The sequence below is a fragment of the Marmota flaviventris genome, chromosome 1 (assembly GCF_047511675.1).
Source record: "Marmota flaviventris isolate mMarFla1 chromosome 1, mMarFla1.hap1, whole genome shotgun sequence".
NCBI classification, from domain to species: domain Eukaryota; kingdom Metazoa; phylum Chordata; class Mammalia; order Rodentia; family Sciuridae; genus Marmota; species Marmota flaviventris.
The window spans coordinates 18,792,814-18,818,369 of NC_092498.1; the positions used below are offsets into that span (position 1 = coordinate 18,792,814).

General features: G+C 46.1%; 1 protein-coding gene across 2 annotated transcripts in view; it reads left to right on the forward strand.

Annotated features, from left to right (window-relative positions):
* The first annotated feature begins 4,370 nt into the window (after positions 1-4,370).
* Slc13a4 (solute carrier family 13 member 4) overlaps positions 4,371-25,556 on the forward strand; it is a 42,041-nt gene continuing 20,855 nt past the window's right edge. For both annotated transcript variants that reach the window (XM_027952184.3, XM_027952183.3), the window contains exons 1-4: positions 4,371-4,612; positions 9,695-9,823; positions 23,128-23,264; positions 25,223-25,395. In XM_027952184.3, the coding sequence (XP_027807985.2) occupies positions 4,439-4,612; positions 9,695-9,823; positions 23,128-23,264; positions 25,223-25,395 (613 nt within the window). In that variant the 5' untranslated portion in view covers positions 4,371-4,438. The remainder of the gene's footprint in view (positions 4,613-9,694; positions 9,824-23,127; positions 23,265-25,222; positions 25,396-25,556) is intronic.

Consider the following 25,556-nt stretch of genomic DNA (forward strand, 5'->3'; position numbering starts at 1 on the left):
AAACTGAGGTAGCCCGGCTTCTGAACTCTGTTAATGAGAGTTAACAGATGAAGGCCTCTGCTACTAGAAAGGTACCCGTGTTCTGATACAGATTCCTCACCAGCACAGAGATCTTTCCGGCTTCTCCTCCTAGGGTTACTGCTGGGTTCCAGAGGCTAATACTGTAAAAACTCTGATCTCTGGATGAGTTGAATTCACTGGGCTAAACTTGATTCTTTAAAGAGTATTTACTAATCACCATTTGATGATCGTGAGGTCCAGGCTTCCTCAAAATCTTTGAACAAAAGAGATGCCTGTCAGCACTAACTGCATGGTCTTTGGAGAACTATCGAGATGCCAGAGAAGGCATTTATTGTCCAAGAAAAATACAGCTTTGCATTCTGATACTCTCAGGCTCAGAAGTTTAATAATTCTTAGCCTCTCTGTCTTTCTCACTCCCTGATTATACCACTCTTTCCTTTCCTCAAAGGCAGATTCTGATGTGTGCTTTTTTTTTGCTTGATATTTCTCTTTCTAACATTACATGTTCTCTTTGATACAGTTTCTCTCTCTCTCTCTCTCTCTCTCTCTCTCTCTCTCTCTCTCTCTCCCTCTATCTCTCTTTCTTTTCCATTCTTTCCATTCTAGTTTTTGTCTCTGTTCCTCTATATTTTGGCCCAATTCTGATTTTTTTTTTTTTTTTTTTTTTTTGCCTGTACTAGAGGTTGAACCTCAGCCCTCACACATGCAAGGCAGTTGAATGAGCTACAGAGCCAGCCCTTTTTAATTTTTATTTTGAAATAGAGTCTCTCTAAATTTCCCAGGCTAGCCCCAAAACTAGCCTCCTGCCTCAACTTCCCAAGTTGCTGGGATTATAGGTGTGAGCCACCATGCCCAGCTCTGAATATTTTTCTTTGTGTTTTTTATACATCTCCATCCCTTCTGGTTGGCTTCTGCTCCATCTCTCTTTATCTGCCTTCCCATATTATCACACTCAGTGTCATTCAGTTTCCTTTGAACAGAGCAAAGGTCAATGTACAAACAGGGTTAGGATTGCCCAGGGATGGACCTCAAGCCTACCTTCACTCCCTGTACCTTCCTGGATGTGGGGTGGGAAGGAGACTGGCCCTTATTCTCAGTGCTTGGATACTGTGCAAGATGGTCAGTCTTGTATCCCACTCCGAGAGTCCACTCCCATCAAAATGGGTCTAAGAACTTTCTTGTACTCAGAATCACCAGGTGGAAAGATCCATCTGTATAGTTCCTGCCTACCATGTTAAACAAAGTGGCTGCTCCCAGGAGTAAGAGATCTGTAAACAGAAGGACCCTTCCCCACTGGGAGCAATGACAGCTTATTCACTCAGCAACAAAGAATCAAAAGGCACTTTATATTCATAAATTATGACAATCAATGACTAAAAAAAATAGGGGGAAAGGGACAGGACATTTTTAAGAACAAATAAAGACTTCATTTTCAACAACTAGATTCTTAAACACTATTTTAATCTAAGATAAATTCTTACCCACAAAATGTCTTTAAATAATGGCTTCATGACATACAAAATCATATATGCTCACCATCTCCACCCAAAAAACCCCATTTCTTGTCCAGGGAACAACAGAGAAATAAGGTGGAAACAGACTCTCCCATTTGGCCTCATGAGCATAACACTCTATAGACAATCACAATCACAGCTGGGCTGCCTTTTGTCACATTTACTCACAGAATAATTTGGGGGTGGATGTTTGCAGTGGAAATTTGCCTGTGGCTTATGGGGCATTTCTGCCATTTCTATACTGCTGGGAAGTTTTAGTGTCTAAAAACTCCGGAAGCTTCCTGTATGGATGGCATCCTGGTGGCTCTCTCTGGTCATTCAAGAGACAATGACAAACATCAACATGCTGAATCGTTCATTGCTCTGTCATTCTAACCTTGAATCTGATGATAAAATAAGTTACATAAAAGGTATGTCAAAAGGCATTTGTGTAGGTAAAACTAGTCTAAAAAATCGTAATCTTAACTGTGTTTAAGCCTCCGGTACACTAGTGTTACATCTATGTAACATTGTTTTGTGGAGGTGCTTTTTGTTGTTGTTGTTGTTACTTTGTTTTTGTGGTGCTAGAAATCAACCCCAGGGCCTCCTGCATGCTACACAAATGTTCTACCACTCAGCTGTATCCACAGTCCTGCATATTGTGCAACAGACCTCTAGAACCATCATTTTACTTTCTTTTTTTAAGAGTCTGGCTACTTTTGATACCTCATTCAAGTGGAATCTATCTTATATGTCTTGAGCATTGGATTCTGGAAAGTGTTTTCTTTGTCTAGAAAATGGATAGAGTCCTGAAGGAGAACTACTAGTCTTACTGTGTTACTCCCCTTACCTAATTTTATTTAACAATAATCATCTATGGTATAATAAAAATGCCACAGTCAAGTTACTAAACTCTCTGGAATCTTGGTTATCTTGGATTAACTCACTAAAAGAATTTGAAGTGGTTCCTAGGTTCAGTAGTGGATATGACTTCAACAGCTGTTTACTATCCTCTGGTCTCTCTAATATTTGCAACCAAAACATCACACATATGGTCTTGTTCATTCTGAGTTTCAAAATCATTACAAAAACGAAGCCAGAATCTCGTAAATACAAGAGCCAGGTTTTAATATACATGTAAAGAGATGAGTCACCCTAGCCTGTCCTACAATGGCAAGATAACCTCAAAGATCGGGGCTATCCACAGGTGCACCTGCCTTAGAAGTCAAGAAGGACTGGATTCTTGGAGTCATTATACCTTTAGCCTGGGGATCATTTCCAACTGGTATAGCTGCAAACCTGAGAAGGTGTCATTTCTCAGATACTGTGTCTTGGAGAAAACATGAGTTTCAAAGCCCAGGCTCTGCTCAGCATCTCCCAGATCAGGGTAATATTGCCAAAGACCACCACTTAGAGAAGGTTGGGGGTTTTCTCTTTTGCTTGCTTGCTTTATTTCTCCCCAACCTCTTTCCTTCCCTTCCTTCTAAATCCACACATCCTCTCTGAGAAATGAGGCTACTGCTTCTCCCGATGTGTGAGCAGGAAAAATTCCAGTCTAACTGCCACTGGTCCCTGAAGTTGTCAAGTTCTCTGCCTTCCCACCTTTCCCTGGTATAGCAGCCAAAAGGGGCCTCCTGCTTCCTTGTTGGTACAAAGCCTCAGAAAGGAGCATTTGGGCACCTACCCTAGCCAGAGACCACCAACATCAGGCTCAAAGGGACTCTGAAATAACACAGGCATCTGGACTTCTCCAGAGAGGCAGCTTCCCTCCTGCTTCTCCCAGATGCTCCAGCAGCCTTTGTTCCAGGGCCTTTTCTGGGGGCTCAGACCCTTGTATAGCCCCAGGTGCTGAAGAATCGACTGTGGCCAGCAGGGATGCCTGAAAGGCTTACTATCCTCCACTCTGGGACAAATTCCTTGCCACCCTGTCCTCTTCCTGAGGACCAGGTCAGCAAGTGGCCCTCCCAGAGAAAGCTCTATGTCCCATGCCCAGAAACATCAAAGCAGAGCTTGGGGAAGTGGAATTATGTTTACCATGATGATCGCCACTCTGGCCCCTAGGATGTTTGAGAAACGGAAAAATAAGCGTCGCCTGCTGCCTAGGTTCCGCAGACTCAGCAGGCCCCTACTGTGACCAATCAAAAACTGCCTTTGGAAGAGATACTGACTCATTCTTTTCAACCTGCTGATTGGCTTTGAAGAATGGGCGGAGCTACTACTCCATCCTGGCTTTCCATTGGTGGATGAAAGTTCAAGGTGGGTCTCCAGAGGGTTTTTGTCCTGTGACAAAAAGGAATGTCTTGGGGATTTTTTTCCCCCCCTGCTTTGGAGGCCCAGGCTCAGGGCCAATTATAAGTAGGAAACCAATTTGAAGGAAAGAAGTTGGAAACGAGTTAGGGTGCCAGGTCCTGGGAGAGAGCAGCAGCCCCATCTGAGGCCTGCATGGGCCTCTGACAGACTCAGGTGCTTGTTTTAAAGGGAAAGGGCTTCCAGAATTTACCAACAGCGAGCCAGCTAGGAGGTGAGAGAGGTACTCCCCCAACAGGCCATCAGAGGGAGGGGAAATGACGGAGAGCACAGTATGCTCTTAGCATTTTTATTTTTAAAAGATTTTAAATGATTCTTCAAAGCCGAACAGCAGCAAAGTGTGGGTTTAATCGCTTAAGGGGGCTTTTCCCGATGGCTAGAATGAGGTTGCTCTCTTGCTAACCACGCGGAGAGGGAACCCACTATGCCCCCGTTTATCATCCTTTCCCAGTTCCTTCTCGCTGGTCATAAAACCATGCTCATCAATCCCACCTAAGGCCAAGGCCAGGAGCCCAGCCCTCGGTGGGAACGAGGGTAGAACAGCCCTCCTCTTCTGCCCCCAAGACCAGAGAGGACTCTTGGGAGCCAAGAAAGGTTTAAGAAGTCTTCCTGGACAGATGCCGTGCGTAGTGAGGACCAAAGGCGCTCCGGGCAGAGCAGGTCCAGGGGCGCGGAGAGGAGATAGGGCCACCATGGGCCTTCTTCAGGGCCTTCTTGGAGCAAGGAACCTGCTGTTGGTCGTCTGCGTTCCGCTGCTGCTGCTGCCTCTGCCCATCCTCCACCCCAGCAGCGTAAGTATCCACCTGTGCCTCTCCAGGGCCTGGAGTCAGTGGGAGGGCAAACAAGGGAGATGGGGAGGCAGTGAGGTGCTTATGCAGTACCCACAAGTGGGTTATTGTGGGACTGAAGGAATGGACATGATTTTCTAGAGGAGACCAAAATGACTTCTTTCTAAAAACTGTCATATTCACTCCTCCATCTCAGTGCCAGAACCCCAACCCTCTGATATTCAGCTCAGTGGGGACAGAGTGAGGGATGAGGCTGAAATGACTAATGTGTGTTGCACAAAGCTGGGGACCAGGCAATGGATCCATAAGAAGGACACACTGGTGAGCAGTTACTCATCAGGAGTCAACCTGTGACCATCTTTATGTGAGAGCAACTAGAGACACAGGGAGACCACCTGTCATGACCCAGAGAAGGATGGGGAAGGAGGGCATGGTGGAGCCTGTGTCGGGTCTGTGGTCAGATCACAGGGGGCTCTGATTATCAGAATTTGAAAATCTTGGGAACTTTCCAGAAGAAAGTTTAAGTTAGAAACAGAGCTTGATGTGTTGCCCTGGTCGGTGCATATGACCCTTTTGTTATTTTTAGCCTCTGTGTTTCTCTCTCTGTGCTCTTGAAAGACAGACATAAAATGATATGAGCCCCCAAACCCTAGATTGTGACTTAATTTTTAACCAGCATTGTTTAGCAGCATCGGCTCTGCATTTGGCTGGCCTCTGGCCTCTTGCTTTCTGCCTTTCCTTCTTCCCCTCTGTTCTATCTGTGGCTTTATCCCTTCCTCCAGCTGTCACCTGCCTTGAGATTTCAGGAAGAATAAGCTAAGTCAGGCTGGTTCTGATCGTTGGGGGTGGGGTGTCTCCCTCTGCACTCCTTAAGTAACTTGGTAACCAAGATTAAGTTAAAAAGTTAAATAGAGGGGATTAGGATGGTTCTTAAAAACAAGCTGGCTTATGTCTTTAGTAAAATAAATACCCCAGCATGCCAGGCAGACGCCGAGTAGCACTGGGCTGGGATTAGCAGCCGGTGATTACTGCTGACATTTTTCCTGGGCTACTTTGTCCAAATGGACCTGATTTTTTTTTCCTTTTCTTTTCATGGTATTTTTTACTCAATGTCAAGTTGATTTCAGGGAATGCTAACAAGGACACATTACCCTCTTCTCCCTAGCACTTATTAGGGAGGCCTGCTTTCCTTTAAATCAACCCCTACCTTTGGGGACCTTAACCAGTGCCCACAGGAGTGACAAATTAGGGGCCCAACACTGACTACGTCTTGTACCCATCCTTCAGCTGTTGCATCAGACTTTTAGATTCTGATATTTCATGCTTAAAACTCCTGGATGAATTTGCTTGCACTGGGCTGCCATTAAGAGAAGTGGCTGGGACCTGGGCAGGAGCACCTGACCTACAGTTTTGATGGTTCTTCAGAGTGACAAGCCACCATTACACATTAGGAGGAATCAAAATGACTTTCCCCTTTTTCTTGCCCATCTCTCTAACACAGGAGTCCAGACTGTTTATCATATTACAGAAGAAGAGGGCAGTGCTGGGGTCGTAGCTCAATGGTAGAATACTTCCCCAGCATGCATAAGACCCGGAGTTCGATCCCCAATATCAAAAAAAAAAAGAAAGGAGGAAGCGAGAGGGGGCATCATCACTCAGCCATTTTTCCATGTCCCTAGTAGGGTAAAACTTGCACCCCAACTTCCCAAGTTAAATTGTATACAAAGGGCCCATTGGTCATTTAGGATAGCAAATGACCAGATTTCAAGCCTCGTCCAGTGAGTGGGATATCATAGGGGTGGAAAAGGGGCAGATCCAAGGCTGAGTTAGTAAGTAACAAGTTAGGGAACATTCTACATGAGAAATGTCAATTCTGAACTCTTTAAAAAAAAAAAAAAGAGAGCAAAATAGAATTGACAACACTGTTTCTTAAAGACGTTCCCTGAAAACCCACCAACTCCCATATTCCTTCTAGCCGCTGGCACTGAAAAGGGGCCTGGGGGTCCAGAGTGTTCTCCCTAGCAAGATAAAAGAGACTTGTCAGCTAATAGAGCAGTCCAGTCCAGCCAATATTAATTGAGCCACCTGCAAGACATGGGCCAGGTGCAGGGACATCAGACTTCTAGAATGGAACTTTGCAGAGTATCTTGGGCTGTGTGAATCCAGGCTTACCAACGGCCTTTTGAGAAGACTGACAGGGGTAAAAAGGACATGGATGTAGATTCTGTGGGTGACCTAAGTGAGCAATATCTGAAAAGACCCTCTAAAGGTATTTTTAATCCATTCTTCTGCTCTAAGGAAAATCCAGATAAAAATGTTCTTAATCCTGATGGGTGAAGGTGGCTTCCTCTGGCTCCAAATCCTAATGATATTTGCAATACTATGTTTCAGACCCATCAAACTTTCAGATTCTGATATCTTATCCTTAAAACTCCTGGCTGGATTTGCTTAGACTGGGCTGGCATCAGGATCACGAGTTCAAAGCCAACCTCAGCAACTTAGTGGGGCCCTAAGCAACTCAGCTAGACCCTGTCTCTAGATAAAATGTAAAAATAGGACTGGGGATATGGTTGAGTGCTGTTGGGTTTAATCCCTGGTACCAAAAGAGAGAGAGAGAGAGAGAGAGAGGTAGAAAAGCTGGAGAGTCTATCTCAGCTTGCCCAAATCCTCTAATTCAAATCAAAAGGCACATAGTTGAGAAAGTCTTCCTCTCCGCCCTTCTACTGTTGCTGCTCCTCTTCCTCTTCTTCTTTCTCTCTCCCCCTCTGTCTCTCTCTGCCTTCCTCTCTCTCTCTTTCACCTCTCTCCCTTAACTTAGGGCCTATAAGGATAAGGATCAAGACTTCCCAGTAAAGGACAGACATTCTGATCCTCTATCTTCACCTGGAATTAAGACCTGTCACTTTGTCTCTTTTCCACACAAGAGATGAGAATAAGCCGGATTGAGCTCCTTTAGGTAGTTTTAGGTCTACAGGAAAGAGGATATTTCTCTAATTTGCATTCTTTACCAAATGGAGCCATTTCCCCCCTACAATGGATTCTGTTGTATTATCAGCACTTCCAAAAGTTTTATCTTCTCTCTGATCTTTTGGCCCCAGAGGAAATCTCAGTAGGAGCTCCAGTCAACAATCCCTGGGCCCAGTTCCCATCTCCCAAGCCAACCCCAGAATCCGTGACTCTCAGGAGGGAGCGAACCTGCCCAGCCAAACCACTTAATCCCTCCCCCCACCCCTCACTGATTACAGAGAACTTTTGTAACTTTCGTGCAAAAGCTTGAAGAGCTTGTTCTCAACTCAAGGGCTCTAAAATAGAGCAAGGTTTGTCAGGTTTCTGAAACAGCAGCCAGACCCAGGGCAGGTCAGACTTGATTCCTGATGGATTAGGACAGTGTGAAAATTGAGAAATGCACTACCAACTTGGATTTTCTCTACAACGGCCCTCTGAGGCCTGCAGCCTGGTGATGTTATCATTGCCAAGATCTTGGGCAATGACCTCCCACAAGAGTAAGCCACAGCCTTCCTCTACACACTCATCAGTGCCTCTGGGACAATCAGCATTACTAGAGGCCAAGGTTAAGGAGGAGTGGGATTTGATACTTATTTACCCTGTGCACCCCGTGGTGGCACAGTGAGTGAGATGGAGGAAAGGCTGATAAATGTCCCCACCTCTCCTTCCAGCTGGATGGCCCCTCTGTGGGAGGTGGGGTCATTCTGAAAGCAATGAGCACCATCTCTGGTCGTCACACTAGGAATATGCTACTGGGGGGTACTGGGTAGAAACCAGAGATGCTGTTCAACATCTTATGTTGCACAGGACACAAAGAATATCCAGTCCCAAAGGTCATTACAGCCAATGTTGAGAAAGGTTGATTAGGAGTTCTCCATTCTCCCTGGTCCAAAATGAGAATCTGTTCTCTATTCTCCCTGGCCCACCCTGCCCTCCCTGACTGCAACCTTCAGCTCCTTAGCAACTCTTCAAAGAGCCCCTGAGGGAGGAACTCACCCGCTCCATACTAGTACACCACCAGAAAACCTGAGATCGAACACTGAAGGGGAAAATAGCCAACCAGCTCTTGCCTAACAATTTATTGGATTAAAATTTGCCCCTGAGATGGGTGTGGTGGTGCCTGCTTGTAGTCCCCGCTACTCAGAAGCTGAGGTGAAAGGATGTCTTTGAGATCAGCCCGGGCAGCATACCAAGAGCCCATCCATTAAAACAAAACAAAACAAAACAAAAAAGTTTACTACTGAATTGACTTGTTTTGGCAAATAGACTGAAGTAGGGGGATTTAAGTTTATTCATTCATTTTTAAAGCCATGAAGCTTTTTAGTAATTTTTTAAAATTTTACATGTTATGCCAACATAAATAAATCAAATAAAAGCAGGGCCACTGGGGTTGGGTGAGGCTGGAGAAGGGGTCTGGATTCAAGTCCTTGCTGGTCCCCGGCATGTTTCTGAGACACACTCAGGTTTCCAGCGCTACACGAACATAGTACAGAAGCCAGCTCTTGGGTGACTTCTAAATCGCACCTCCTCCTGGTCTGCTTTGCTTCAGTCAGGCACAGTCCGAGTGCCCCCACCCCCATCCCTAATCTCTTCCACCTGTGAACTCAGGATGCTGACCTCGGAGCTCACTTGGGAACATATATCGACCCCATCTTCAACTCCCCCAACAAGCTCCAGTATGTGACTAATTGACCCCAGGAGGTTAGGTCCCAGCCCAAGTAAAGTCATCAAACTCTGCCTTGACACTTGGGTCTGGATGTTAAGCCTAATATCAACCCCTGCCCTCTACGGCTTCATGAACCAGCAGAGCTGGGTGAGATCTCGACAGTCCTGTGGCTGTTGTGCTTATCACATCTGAGGCATGGGTCCCCCCAAGAAGAGCCTTCACTTCACCCATAAAGAATGGGTCTCATCACAAATCTACCACATCCACTGCCAAGTCCACCTCTGCATCTCCCAGAGCTGAATCCTCGTGCCCAGAGGGGAGTCCAGGTGCCTACTACCTTAGCCCTGGTCTCATTCAGATGCTTGATGGCAGTGACTGTCCCTGTGACTAACCACCTCTTCTTCCCCTTCCAGGAGGCTGCATGTGCTTATGTTTTGATCGTGACCGCTGTGTACTGGGTGTCCGAGGCAGTGCCTCTTGGAGCTGCAGCCCTAGTGCCTGCCTTCCTCTACCCGTTCTTTGGAGTTCTCCGATCCAGCGAGGTTAGACCACTTGTGATCCAGCCCTCGGCTTGGGGCCTACCGAGTTGGTGTGGGAGGGATCCAGGGAAAATGAGATTCATAGAGCACTTGAGGAGGGGCTTTCTCACCCCCTGGGACCACCCTGAACACTGCCTTTGCACCTGTAATTCCAGACCCGGAATTCCCCACCTTCCAGCCCATCCTTGTCTTTCAAACTGGCTCAAAACTTGCCTCTTTCAGGAAGTATACCTTGATTAGACACATCCAATTACATCTTCAATTTGAAACCTCCTAGGAACTATATGATGGGGACCTGTGAATCATCTGTGGCTCATCTTTTCCAGCCTCTTGCTGTCCATTTTTAGTAGCCACACACAAAGCAGGAATCAGCACCCCCCACCTGTTGTATCTCTCACTCAGAAAGCTGAGCCCATAGAAAGTAGGTGTTTGATCAGTGCTTGTTGACAGAGAGGCCTACCATGATTCCCTGGGTCCCCCAAAAAGAAAAAAAAAATTCTGTTTCTTCCTCCCCAACTCCAGATTACCATGTGGATTTTCTTTACCCACTCTCTGCCTAGAGTCTGCCCCTCTGTTCACTTCCTGTGGCATTCTCAAAAGTTCAAGCAGAAGTGATCAACATTAAGCTCAGGTTGTAGCCAAATGTCAGGGCAAATGTTTATGCCTAGCACAAACAAGGAAGATGGGAACCAGCCAGAAGAGGAGCAAAACAGATGCTGGCTCTCAGTCATGAACATCTGGTTCCACTTGGGCTGTCTCATCAGGGCCCCTGGTCTCTGCTTAGTGTTCCTGATGAAGAGGTGGGAATGAGGCGAGTCAGAAGCAGAGAAGGGAGAGGAGAGGGAGCGAAGGTTGGAATTGCTAAGAGAATTAGGCGACATTCTAGAAGTGCTGCATTCATTATGGCCCTCCCAGGGCCTCTACGAGGTAGATGTTAATATTTCCAATCTACATGTGAGGGAAGAGGCTCAGGGAGCTGAGAAACTTACCTCAAATCACAAAGTAGGAAGTAGCAGAACTGGATTCAAACCTATACCTATTAGATTGCAGAGTTCACTGTATCGTAAGAAAGACATTCCATAAAGCACTGTGGGACTCCGTGGTGTTATCAGTCCATGGAATTACTACCTAGAACCGTGGGCCTCTCAGTCTCTGTGGTTTGAGGAAGGATGTCTTAACCCTGGCTAACAGAACTTTCTCAAAAGTCCCAAAGGTAGAATTAGGGGAGTGCAAATGAACGCTTTGTATTTCTACTAGGTGAACTCAAGTGACCAGTTTCTGTTTGCTTTGACCTTGGGTTTCTTTTTTTCCTTTTTGGTTTTTGGTGGCATTGAGTAAACAGAGCATCAGGCTCTCTAAAAAGAATAGGATCCCCAAACTCTCAGCAGTACCTTTGTCTCTGGAGTGTACAACCTCAACATCCTGGGGACCCATCTAAAGCTAGTCCGTGACCAGCATCACCAGTGACTTCAATTTTTCTTTCTTATCTAGAATAAAGAATAGGGAAGATGGGTTTTTGTGCATACCTAAAGGAAAAATTGACCTTAACCATGACTTTTCTTAAGAGAAGTGTACAAACTTGTGCTGCAGGTTTCCCTTTAAACTGAAACCAACCCTCAGGGGGGTAAGGGGAGAAAGAAGAGGGTAGAGGGCTAAAAATGAAGTTTAGAAAGAATGGAATCCCAAGTAACATTCTAATGGAATGACTGTTCATTAAGAGAATTAATCTTTGTCTTTCTCTTCAGGCAGCCCCAAAGCCACGGGTTGGCCTTGGCCTTAAAGTAGATGATGTCTTTGTTTCTCTAAGGGCTGCCCACAGTAGGAATCCCCTCCAGCAGCCCCATCAGTCTACAGCAACTTGATGTTCCTAGGCAACAGCTATCCAAGGGTCACCCCTCTACATAGTCAGAGGGCCAAAGGACAGAGTCTGTGGGGGCAGCAGTTGGCAGGGTTAACAGGACTCTGCAGAGAAAAGAAAGAGCATCTTGAGGGATTAGGTGTTGGTACGCTGAGTGCTGGAGGGGTGAGAGGGCCTGTTTTATCATTTGAGATTTAAAAAAACCTAATCCATCCATTTGATATGAATGGCTTTGACTAGCAATGATATTCAGCAATTGGGCTACAGGGAGCAGCTTAGTCCAAATATAGTCTGTTTAACTGACCTTCTTAGCTCAGATTAATGGGAAATGCCAGGAAGTTAGAGGACACGGGCTAGAGTGTTGCATGGGCCAGTTAACTACAGACAGAGAATACCTGCTCTGCCACCAAGGCTCCTGGGGAAACGCTGTGAGTCCCCTCATCATCTGTGTGTCACGCCCTGAGTCCAGCTCATGCTTGACCAGCCCCTGCCACGACTTGGGCCATGTATCCACTTTGGCAAGTTTTCTCCAGTTTTAAAAATCCTACTCAATTACTGTCTTCGGTAAAGACTTTCCAAAGACCTCAGTATCGATCTCTTCCTTTTGAGCCTATTTGATGTTTTTAACTTTTAGATGGTCCATATCAGACACTCAGACATAAACTTTTGATAGACATGGGCTCTCTCCACCAAGATTCACCACCTCCCACACACCCCCAGGATTTATGATGTCTGACAGCCCATCCACAGCCCAGAGCCAACCCGCATGGCCCTAAGCTCATGATTCTTGAGCACAGCGTTTGTTGATTGTGTGTAACTAGTGTCATCTCTACATGAAGCCATGGGAACAGGATCAGTGTGGCTCTGGGACTGTGGCTTTTGTCCCTCGTGTTATTCATTCGACATTCTGAAAAGTGCTTCCTGAGTTCTGTATCTGCCATGTGTGAAGTGGGATGGGATGGTACCCAAGAATGACAAAAATGAAGAAAAACATAATTTCTGCACTTTCCAAGCTCATTTCTGGCCCTTCTGATGTTCCCACCCTCTGAAGCTAGACATGGGCTGTAGGGTTCTTCAGAGAGACAGAACCAACAGGGAAGTAGGATAAATACTGATGTAGATAGCGCTCGAGATAGATCCGTCAGGAGGAATTGGCTTGCTCAGTTGTAGAGGTTGAAAGATCCATGACCTGCCATCTGCAAGCTGGACACCCAGGGGAACCCATGGTATCAGTGTGGGACTGAAGGCCTGAGACCCTGGGGAGCTGATGGCGTAAATCCCAGCCCAAGAGCAGATGAGACGAGATGTCCCAGCTCAAGCAGTGAAGCTGGGAAAAGGGGGCAAATCCTCCTCCCCCACCTCAGTGGACTGGATGATGCCGTCCACATTGAGGACAGACATTCCAGTCTCACCCAGAAGCACCCCTACAGTTATACCCAGAAACCACCTTTCACCTGGGCACCCCTTAGCCCATCCAAGTTGGCACGTAACTGTAACCATCACCAGTTCATAAAATGGTTACCTTTTATGGTATTAGCTTGTCACCAGCAGGAATTTAGAATCATTTGCAAAGCTTAAAGTGCTTTCTTTCAACAGAAGGTGCTGGGAGGAGATATGAAATGAAGAAAAAAAAAAAAGGCTCCTGACTTTCAGAAGTTTCTATTCGAGTAGAGAAAAAAGCATAGAAAACGTGGGAAATGCAGAAGGCTCTGCAGTAGTTACATGCTCAAGTGCCCATACTTTGACTTGGCCACTTTTTGAGTACAATCTTTCTAAAGGGTTTTATAATTTCTTTTAAAAGGAAGTAGTTAAATATAAATTACCTTTTTCCTTGGAGCCTTCAAGATTTCTTGGAGGGGGTGGCCACAGATCCTCACTCAAAGGAGGCAGTGTGGGCTAGAAGGTAGCAGAGCTGAGGAGCCTGCGTGCTGAACAGATGACCTAGAGAATCTTGAGTGACGTGTTGGCATCGGCTGCAGAGAGAGCTCAGAGGAAATTTGACTTGGCACATTAGAGGATTGACAGGTGGCTAAGCAGGATGGGGGTGGCTGAGGTATGGTGACAAGAGTCGATGTTGCCTGGATGATACAATCGGCTGAAACTGACAAAATGAAGTTTAATAAGGATACATGTTAGCAGCCGATGTGAAAATGTCCTTGGCTTTTAGCTGAGTACAGGTTTACTATGAGTCATCTATCAGTACAATGTCACCGCCAAAACTTTGAGCAGTTACCGTATGCCAGCCCCTATGGGTTGTCATTTACATGCACAGTATCATTTAGTCTTCTATGAAGGAGTTATTATTTTTATCTTCATTTTACAAAGGAGGAGACTGAAGTTCAGAGAGGTCAAGTATCTTACCGAGGTTACACAGCTACTAAGTTCAAGATTGTTTGACTCCCAAACTTGCAGTCTTGACCCGTGGGCAATAAATACCCAAATCTCCTGTTGAATTAACAAATGATGTGACCAGATCATCAAATTCTCTTCAAAGAGCTCATCTAGAGGTGGTTGGCCAGGAGGTAAAAAATCTGGAACCTGAGTCCCTGAGGAATGAAGAGAAGATTTAGGGGGACATGATTTGTGGCTTCTATGGCTCATCACTGGGCTCAAAGTCAAAGTGCCTCATACAGAGTGCTCTCCATTCTGGATAAGGGAAAACTCTGGAATGGGTTAGTTACCGTGTTTGATCCTCATGTTCCTGACCCTGGAATGACCAAATGACCACATCAGGCACACTGCAGATGGACTTTGAGCCTTGGCGGATAGGTTGAACTCTGTGTCTCTTTGACTTTAGAATTCCGTGATCTTTTTGTGTGCATCTGGCACTACTTCCCTCTGCTGCTACACAGAGCTTGGTCCTGGATTTTAGGTTTGTTTATGTTTGGTTTTTTGTTTGACTCCTTTGTGACTCTCATTATTATCATTATATCTGCCTCAAAAGTCCTCTAAATGTGTTGCTCCCAATGTTGAAAACCTGGGCACAACACCCATGTCCATATAGTTAGCTAATATTTACAGTCTATAGGAGAAGAGTGCATAGGTGGGCACCCTAGGGCTCGGGTGGGGGTAGGGGCCAGAAGTAGGCAGGGGCTCAGGACCGCCGTCCAGGAAATCAGGGTCGGGAACACCTTGTGCTGTCTCTCTCTAGCCCCTTCTCGACACTCTCTCCTTCTCTCTCTTTCTCTCTCTCACCCTCGGTCCACCAGCCACATCAGTGGCCCTGCACTGCAAGCCTCTGGGACAGCTTCTAATTCCTGCCAGGGAAAGAGAGGAACAGAGGCAGCTCCCACTGGAATAGCAAACCATCTCTGCAGCAAGTGACATTTGAGTCTGGTGTCATGAATCTGTTTCCCTGTTGGCCCCTCATCTTCCTGACCCACTAGATGCCCACCCATTGCCTAGTCTGTGGTTTTCTCTATCTGTTTAAACTTGGAGGCTTTTCCTACTCCATTCTTGACCCTGCCTTTCTGGCCTCTGCTCCCCATGAAGGCTAATCCTCCTCTTGCATGCAGGCCCTTTGGATATGTAGGCTATGCATGAGGCCGACACCTGCCTGAGCCCAGCCTACCCACCATCCTCTGCCATCTGCACACAGCTTGGGCTGAGCGGCATGCCTGGGGCCTTAAGTAGGAACCTACCATCCTTGCCACCTTTGAGACCAAGTCCATGTTTCCGTGGGAGAAACAACTTCCTCAGACTAGACCAGACCTTCACCCCTGGGCTCAGAGCCCAGCTCTTGCCTCAGCCTCCCCACATCTGGGCACATCTGGGCAGTTCTCACAGTCCCAAAGCAGAAACTGGGGCAGAGTAGCAGGTGTGAACCAGTGTCTCCAGCCATGCTGAGGCTAAGTGATTTCAGGATCAGGTGGGCACCTATCTGGATCTCTCTGCTTTCGATTATTGAAAGCAGGGTTTGCAAAGAATGTTTGTAGCAAAGCAACACCTTTTCTTTAAACCAAATCTTAGGAAACTCAATATATAAAACAGGAATAAAAATCTTACTCAATTTGGGAATGGGGGCCTAGAGAGCCAGCTACTTGGACCTTTCCCTCTTACTCTTTCTTCTCCACAGCAGCCCCTGAAGTTTCCTGAGGCAGTGGGTGTGGCTTGAAAAACCTCTGTTCTTGGCAATGCAAGAGAGGGGATGGAAAGGGTGTCCGAGCCCAGGCTGGCGCTTCCCCAGCAGAAGTGGCCTGCCTGCCTGTCCCCAGGGAAAGGCAGAGAGACAGAGAAGGCTGGCTTCGGGGCATTGCTTGGGCACTAACTAGAGTGCAGCAATAGGGGCCCCTGGCCTCACAGGGCTAAGAGGGAGCTGGCCCAGGCTTTCATTATTGCTGCTCACTACTGAGATCTAGAGGGTTCCATCACACAATTGTTCAGATGAACCAAAACTATGTGTGTTGCTTCACCACGAGGCTCCTGAGGGCTAGACACTCACCTTTTGAAGAAGGCTCCCACAATTCACTGGATTTCTTTTCTTTTCTGTTTTTATTTTGTTTTTGTTTTAACCAGAGATTGAATCCAGAGGTGCTTAATCACTGAGCCACATGCCCAGCCCTTTTTGTTTTTTTTGTTTTTATTTTGGGTCTCACTAAGTTGCTTAGGGACTCACTGAGTTGCTGAGGCTGGCCTTGAACTTGCCTCAGCCTCTCAAGCCACTGTGATTACAGGTGTGGGCAATTCACTGCATTTCTGAGGCGTGCCACCCGTGTCAGGAGAGTGGATACCGTCACATACACAACCTGCTGCTCTCTGGCTCCGAGTAGGGGGAGGGATTCCCACCTCCACCGTGAGTAAGTATGGTGGAAACGCAGGGAGGGTCAGGATCCAAGTTTGCAGCAAGATAGAACTGAGTTCAAATCTAGCATTGTCCCCGACCAGTCTTGAGCAAGTTCTGCAGCTCGACTGACTGCTGTTTACTCATCTCAAAAACGAGAGTAATAGAAATCCCCACCCTCTGGAGATTTATGGCAATTTCAGACTATTATGAGTACGAAAGTGCCAACTGGGAAGAACTGGTCTGTCTCTGTCACACCTCTGTGGGACAGTCCCAAGAAGGATGATCAGATAATCAGTGAACAAGACAGTGAGCTGAGGTAAACATCCAGATTTCCATTATCAAACTTTTAGGAATAGAACCACAAATTCCTGTTTTATTTTCATTTTGGGGGGATATCAGGGATTGAACCCAGAGGTGCTGAACCAGTGAGCCACATCCCCAGTCCTTTTTATTTTTTCTTTTGAAACAGGGTCTACTAAGTTGCTTAGGGCCTCACTAAGTTGTGGAGACTGACTTTGAACTGGTGATCCTCCTGCCTCAGCCTTTCAAACTACTGGGATTAAGGCATCTGCCACTACGCCCAACCTGCCTCCCATTTCCAAAACTCCTTTGAAAGATAAAAAACATAATATCTGTAGTCTCCCCTTTTCCATGGGGAGGGATGTTTCAAGATGGAGACTTGAAACCACTGGTAGTACAGAACCCTATATACATAGTTTCTTCTTATGTGCTCTGTAGTGTCTTCACATAGGGCCAGAGTTAATCTATCCATCCATATTTTATGTCGTGATGCCTCCTTCACATCTCTACTCTGTGCTTTGGAGCCATTATGAAGTAAAATAAAGGTTATATGAACCCAAGCGCTATGATACTGTGACAGTGAATCTGATAACTGTGATGACTACTAAATGATAATGGGAGGGTAGTGTATATACAGTGGATATGCTGCGTGAGGGGATGATTCATCTATGTCCCCAGCAGATGAGATTTCATTGTGCTACGCGGAGAATAATGTTCAATTTAAAACTTGTGAATTATTTGTTTCTGGAATTTTTCATTTAATATTTTCTGTCCAGAATTGGCCTTGGGTAACTACAACCACAGAAAACAAAACTGTAGATGAAAGGAGATTTCTGTATCTAGAGAGAAATAAAGAATACTGTGCCCAAAGTAGTTCATCATTAACTGATGTCATTTACAGTTCCTTGACACGGGACCAGATAGTTAGCAGACCACGTTTGGCAGCTTTCTGTCCTTTCTTACCTGTGATTATAGGCTGAGTCAGAAAGTTCTTTCGAAGCTGTCACTCTTTGCTTAAGAAAATTTGGAGAAATCTTTGTCTCTTAGGTCTGCTGTTCCCTCTGACATCATGTCCTTCTCTCGTTCCCTTCCTTTGCTCACGTGCTGGAGCTGATTCCTAACCCCACCCTCAGCCTCCAGCTTTGATCTCTTTTTACTCCCTTAATGGTAACATTTATCGAGCACTTCAGATGCACCAAGCACTGTTCTAAGAACCCGCCGGCACTCTTACTTAAGGCCCACGTCATGACAGATCCAGTGAACTGTGTAGCATTGCCATTGGCACTTACAAGGTTGCAGTGACAGGGTCCAGAGGTTCATTAGCTTGTCCAGTGGCCCACAACTCACCGGTGGTTCGCCATCCTCCTGCCCCAGGGCTGGAGCTCCTCATTGCTGTACTCTGCACACCTTTCCAAGGTGGCCTCCGTGAACCCATCTTTTATAAAACACAGCCCAGCTACACCTGTGCTCTCCAAGTTCAGTGACGTGGCACATTAAGAAAACCACAGAGAAGAAAGGTGGAAAAAGCAACCAAGGTGCAAACCCTAATGTCACGAAACCCTGCACTTGACTCCCAGGAGGAGCACCCCTTGAGAATCCAACTTCTCTTCACAAACAACTCAAGCATCCTCTGTTATCTGGCTTCTGAGTCACAGAATATCGATTATAGGATATTAGAAGTGGGGAAAGGGCTGCTAAGGGCAAGGATCCTGGCAACAGCTGCAGCAACCTAAGTATAGGACACAGAAAAGCATAAAATGCAGATGTGGGGCTTGGCATGGCAGCAGCCTGCACGGGTAGCTCAGCGAAAGCGCAGCAGCGTGGAGTTGCTGGCTGAGGGTGCCATCTCGGAGGGCTGGCAAGAGGCTGGAGAATGCCCGGGCTCTGTTAATAAAGGCAGGAAGGAGGCAGAACATTTCAGAAAATGATTAAGATAATCCTCAGCAATCCTGGGACTCTGGTGTTCCCTGGGGGGGTTCTAAATAAGCAAGGTTTTATTGTGAGAGAAAAATCAATGGGCTAGAAAACTAACAAACAACACCACTGTGCGGGATTTTAATTTATAAAAGTGAAAAGGCAGCCCTGTGGCTTTGCTCTGAGCCCACTGTGTGCTAATGGCCTCAGACCAAATCAGCCTTTGTGGGGAGCATTTAATAACAGGAAGAGTCTCTAGAAATCCTGGCTGTCTACATGGCAAGCCATGTTAGCTGGGTCACTTAATGTTTGTGACAACCTTACAAAGTAGGGCCTCCCATAACCTTTTTCTTTTTTAATAAGAAAATTGAAGCCCAGAGAGGTTGAGTAACATGCCTAGGCTTACACAGCCAAGACTTGGCTGGCTCTGCAGTCCTTGATTTTCCCACTGGACTATGCTAACTTTATAATCACAAACTGCAGCCTGAGTGCCAGGCTGCATCTCCCAAGCACATGGTAACACCAGAGAGCAAGAAGGGCATATGAATAGACTCTCACCCACCAAACACCCAAAGAGAAAACAGCACAGAGCCAATATCTCACTGAAATTGGGCCTTATTTAGCCAAGCCCTGGGCATTTAGGGCCAGCCTCAGGACAGCAATTATGGAAGATAAGAAATAGGTGTCAATGCAGTCCATTGACCAAGAAAATTCTGGTCCCAACCAGTTTTCAGATTGTCTAGGTGGCTTTGGATTCAGACAGACCTGGATTGATATCCTACCTCCACCCCTGCACTGTGACCTTGGAAATGTTCCTTCACCTCTCTGAGCTTCCTTGTCTGTAAGTCAGACACCAGCCTCAAAGGGCTGTGGTAGATCTCAAAGGAGAAAGTGAATGCAAACTGCAGGGTGCCTGGCACCCAGATCTCCACCTGTCGTGCCTTCCTTTCCCTTTGAGCAGAATCCACAGGAAATAGCCACACCTGCTGTTAGGTACTGAGCCTCCTAAAAGGCCATCACAGACAAACTGGTGTCCTGGAATGATACGTGCCAAGGAGGGAGGAAACTAAATTTTGTCATCAGTCCCCTAAGAAAGTAATTCTGGTCTTATTGACTTCAATAGCTTCACAGCAGACACACATCATGATGGAGGAGCCATCTCCAAGAAGTACGTTGTCTGGCTCCTGCTGTGGGTTCCCTCCTCTGCAGACAGACAGTAAAGCCCTCTTGGTGCAGAGCTGCCTCCTGCAAGCCTGAGAGGGAAACCTGGCAAGGATAGGGTCCTGGGCTCCCAGCCACCACCGCGACATCCCAGCAGCTCCCACATCTATCTAGAGGGCAGCATCTCCCTCATGACACTGCCCCTCACCCAGAACCCTGGACCCCAGAGTCACAGGGGACCCTCTGCTCTTGGGGAGCCTCGACGACCATAGTCAGCTGAGGAATAAGCCTGGAGACAAGATCTAGGTTAGCCAGATGCAGAGAACTCCTCTCCCAGGAAATGGTTGCAAAGAGGACAGATGTTCCCATTGCATAGATCTCATCAACCAAATGCAATGAAATTTCCATGGGGCAAAAGAGAGAGGGAGAAATGGAACAGCCTGACTTTATTATGGCTTTGATGTTATCAAAGTGTTACCTGCACGAAGCCTAAAAACTGAATAATAAAGTCTCTGCCCTTCCCCATCTTGATCCCCCCTCAAGCCCCACTCTGCCCTCAGACTAAGGATCTTTCAACTTTGTTACCTGCTTCTCTGGCATTAAGCTCCATATTCCTATGTGATATTGTTGCACTAGTTCTTGAATCGTCATTTATAGACATTTTCGGTTGACTTCCTGTGAGGACGGATGACGATTTTGTTCTTTTACATCCTCTGCTGCCTCTCCTCCACCCCCCAATATAGTTATATCAGTTTTTGTAAATTCAATCATCAAAATGTAATACTGGTATGATTATGCAAATATTGGTCACATATTTTACTATGTTTAGTTTCCTTCTTTTGTTCCATTTTTATCTTTCCTGCAGTTAATTTTTTTGTTTTCTCCCTTTAAGAGGAATTTTAAATTAGAAGTTTAATTTTTCTATATATTTTTCTTTCAATGTCTGTCATGTTCCTTCCAGCTAGGAGCAATTCTCGTGTACGTGAAATATTTACTGAGTATCTACTTTGGGATATAAGGTGTTAAGAGATAAAGAAAAGGCCCCGCGGTGGTTGCTCAAGCCTGTAATCCCAGCGGCTCCAGAGACTGAGGCAGGAGGATCATGAGTACAAAGCCAGCCTCAGCAAAGGGTCTCAGCAACTCAGAGAGACCCTGTCTCTAAATGAAATACAAAATAGGGCTGGGATGTGGCCCAGTGGTCGAGTGCCCCTGGATTTAATCTCCAGTACCAGAGAGAGAGAGAGAGAGAGAGAGATAAAGAAAGGTCCTTAGGCATTAGCAGTGCAAAACTGAGTTGAAAAGTAAGAAATTAAAAAAAAAAATTGACCAAACAACAGAACAAGTACAAAACACCAGTTCAAATGTTGCCCCAAGTGCCCTATGGTGTGTGGAACTAAGTGTCCATAGGGAGCTGTTAGACTTGCCTCTCCCTCCCCGAGGGTGCCCTTTCCTAGGTGCATAAGGCATGCTTAGGTCCATCTCTCAGGTCTCAGCAAAACACTGGACAGAGAGTGTCCTTGTGCTCCCTTTTAGAAGCAAGATTCTGGCAACTACATATAATCCAATGTTTCTTTTCTTCCCTTTTTATCATCTATAATTTTCTTCCTTATTTGGCAATGCTTTCTCTTATTCATTAAAATGTATATACAAAAAATTAAGGCAAATTATAAAAACACCTTCAATAACTCCTAGTGGGCGTGGTGGTGCACGCCTCTAATCCCAATAACTTGGGAGACTGAGGCAGGAGGATCACAAGTTCTAAGCCTGCCTTGGCAACTCAGCAAGACCCTGTCTCAAAATAAGAAATAAAAAGGGCTGGAGGGGCTGGGGTTGTGGCTCAGTAGTAGAGCGCTTGCCTTGCATGTGTGAGGCACTGGGTTCAATTCTCAGCACCACATACAAATAAATAAATAAAATTTAAAAATTCATCAAAACTAGTAAAAATATATATAAAAAAGGGGATGCTGGAGATGTAGCTCAGTGGTCGAGCACTTGTCCAGCATGCCCAAAGCCCTGAGGACAATCCCCAGTACTGAAGGGCAGGGGGGAGTCTATCCAGGAGAAACAATCACATTTACATAAGGATATTTTATGCAGAAGATCATTCTTTTTTTTAAATATTTTAAATTCTAATTAGTTATACATGACAGTAGAGCGCACTACGACACATCATACATAAATGGAGTATAATTTCTCATTCTTCTGGTTGTACATGATATAAAATCCCACTGATTGCGTAGTCATATTTTTACATGGGGTAATAATGTCAGAAGATCATTCTTTGCTCCATTGTAGCACAAATGAATATTCAACAAAAGGAAAATGACTAAATAAATTCCGTGGTAAATTATGTTGCCATTAAAACAAACTTTCCCAATAAATTTAAATATTATAAGAAAATGATCAGGAAAAAAAATAAAGAAAATGATCAGGGTATAATATTAAATGGGAAAAAAAGGCAATGTATATACCTTTCATAATGTGAAAATCCATTTATGTATCTACATAGCTATAGGGAAAAAAAGAATTGAGGGGAAAATACTAAGTTATTAACAAAAGTAGAATAATTTTTCTATATTTTGAGGTTTTCCATACTGAGCATGTATTCTTTTTCCTATAAATAGGAAAATAATTTTCTGAATATTTTTAAAAACATTAAACATGAGATTTGGATATAAACCTAAGTTTATTTTAATAATTTTTAAAGAGTAAAATAAAATTATCCATGTGTTTATTCTTTAAAATCATATTCACATCAAATTTAAATACAAATATTATGTTTTAAAAAGTTGGGAAGCTGGTGTGGTGGCGCATGCCTGTACCCCAGAGTCTCAGGAGAATGAGGCAGCAGGCCTCAGCAACAGTGGGGCGCTAAGCAACTCAGTGAGACCCTGTCTCTAAATAAAATTCAAAATAGGGCTGGGGATGTGGCTCTGTGGCCAAGTGCCGTGAGGTCAATATCTACCCATGGGTTTATCGGATGGGTTAAATGAAATCATCTTTGTAAAGTGCTCACACAGAGACTGCCTGGTATGTGCTGGGCAGGTATTGTTCTAAAGTAATCAGCTATCTCAGCTGGTGGTGTAGCTCAGTGGTAGAGCACTTGCCCAGCTTGCACAAGGCCCTGGGTTCAACCCCCAGCACCACAAGAAAAGCTATTTGATGACGCTCCCCTCCCTGCTGGCTCTTTGCCAGCCTCTGCCCATGAAGGAGTTGGGGCACTACCTGTTCTCCCCGCTGGCCAGGCCTTGGGTCTGGGAGAGTAGCTGACCTGCCTGGGCCTCCCCGCAGGTGGCAGCCGAGTATTTCAAGAACACCACTCTGCTGCTGGTGGGTGTCATCTGCGTGGCGGCCGCCGTGGAGAAGTGGAACCTGCACAAAAGAATCGCCCTGCGCATGGTCTTGATGGCCGGAGCCAAGCCGGGCATGTGAGTCGTACTCGGGACACCTAGTACGTCCAGCCTGTCAGGTCGCAGTGGGACATTCGCGGTAGCTTGTCGTTCTCTCATGGGGATAGGGTAATACTAGAGTTGTGGGGCTCCCATCCCCTATCAATGAGAGTTCCTGTGGCCGTGGAATATAGATTTGAATCAGTGACCCTGGTGTCACTGTCAGCAGAACCCAGAGAACTTACCTGGTAACCTAGACTGCAAAGGTAGCGGGTTAAAACACACAAGGGGCTCATTAGGTAATACAGGGGCCAACCTTTCTCTGTCTATCAGGGAGCAGGCTGGAGGAGGAAGTGGGCGTCCTCTCTGCCATTTAAGGAACTGTGGATGTTTTCTCCCATCCGCCCACCAGTTTTTGTTATGGCTTCAGAGCAGACGCATTAGACATGTTGCATTGATGAAGCTCTCAGCTGCTTCCTCTTTCCACTGTGTCAAGAAGGCCACGTGGGAGAGACTGGCCCCTGGAGGCATGCATGGGAATGTCGCAGTTGGTGCTTTGGGGAAGCCTCCCTCCTGCTGCCCTGGGCACCTTCCTGTGTCAGCCCTTCTTGCTTCTTCTGGTTTACAACTATTACATGTCATGGAAGGTGTACTGACTCTTGGGAGTGGGCATAGAAATAGATCATTTATATCATTACTTTTCAAAATCAGTCCCTTAGACACATAGGCTTTGCTTACGCATATGCTCCTGTCTCGTAGATCATCAACTGGGACTGCTAACTGCCCCTCCCCAGCTATCTTGTCCCTACATTCCATCTCCTAGGCCCATGACACTGTTCCCCCACATCATGGTGGGATGGGACTCTGTGGCTTTGGGAAACCTCTGTGTACTGTCTTCAAGAATTTTTGTCCACTTGTGTTTCCACTCTTCCCTCATACCACATCACCTAGCACATTCCCACCCTGCTCAGTCTTCACCCAGTTGCCAGGGCATGTGCAGGCCAGAAAACTCACGTTGCTGTCAGCCTAAACAGAGCACCCCCAGGATAGGCCCCTGTTTTGTCACAATCACATGACAAGTGTACTTCCCGAAATTGTGTGAAGTCGATGATTCCACCTAAAATCGCAAACACAGGTGATATTGGGCACATTGCACAGTGTTTCAAAGTCAAAGAGAAAGCATTTGAAGGTTATCTTCATTAGTGTTTTCCTCCAAGTGTTGACTCTTTTAGATACCAGATGAAAGAGTTCACACAGTGGTATGGAATACTGCTGTGACTTTGGGGCCACACTTTTAGCATGTTGACAGTGGGATGTGTAGTGGGCAAACTGTGAGCCCCTAACATTAGTCTCTATTTGGTAACAACTATGGTGACTTGGCTGCAAAGTAGGAAATACAATGGTACACAGAATTGCTGGCTACAAGGGCAGAAGATTTCCCTTGCCAGGTACACACTTGTAATCCCAGCAACTCAGGAGGCTGAGGAGGAGAATTCTAAATTCAAGGGCAACCTTGGCAAGTTATTGAGACCCTGTATATATAAAGAGCTGGGGGTGCAGCTCAATGGTAAAGCACCCCTGGGCTCAATCCCCAGCACCACCAGAAACAGAACAAGAATTCCCTTATACACAGGAAACACATTGCTAAGCTCCACATAATATCCACACGGAGAGAAGAGCAAACAGTAGGTCCACACCCTGTGACCTTCTACCAAAGCTATGTGAGCTTACTTTGCTTAAGTAAGGGCTTTTTCCTGACTAAGGTCACTAGCCCATGAAGTGTGATTCATTCATGTGACAAATAATGAAATTAAGGCTCATTCAGTGCCAAGCACTAGGAGTACAAAGCTGAATGGCCCGGTGGGTAAAAGCCGGCTACAGATTCTAGACCAACGCCGTCAGGTAGGGAGGAGGCCCCAGGGGGTTTCTGCGGGATCTGCCATTGGCCGGGGAGATGGGCACTCGGCTAACGCCCTGCCGGCCACCCTGCCTTCCAGGCTGCTGCTCTGCTTCATGTGCTGCACCACGCTGCTGTCCATGTGGCTCTCCAACACCTCCACCACGGCCATGGTGATGCCCATCGTGGAGGCCGTGCTGCAGGAGCTGGTCAGTGCCGAGGAGGAGCAGCTCGTGGCGGGCAACTCCAGCGCCGAAGAGGCCGAGCCCATCAGTACGGTTTGCTGGAGTTCATCTCCTCTCTGCTCCCCCAGCCTCCCCCCGGGTGCCCTGCCGGTCTTCTCTCGTGATATTGCCCAGCTTGGTGCCTGTCCCCATAACCCGCTCATTTCCACTTTCCCTCTCTTCCACACCAGCTCTTATAACCTGGAGCTT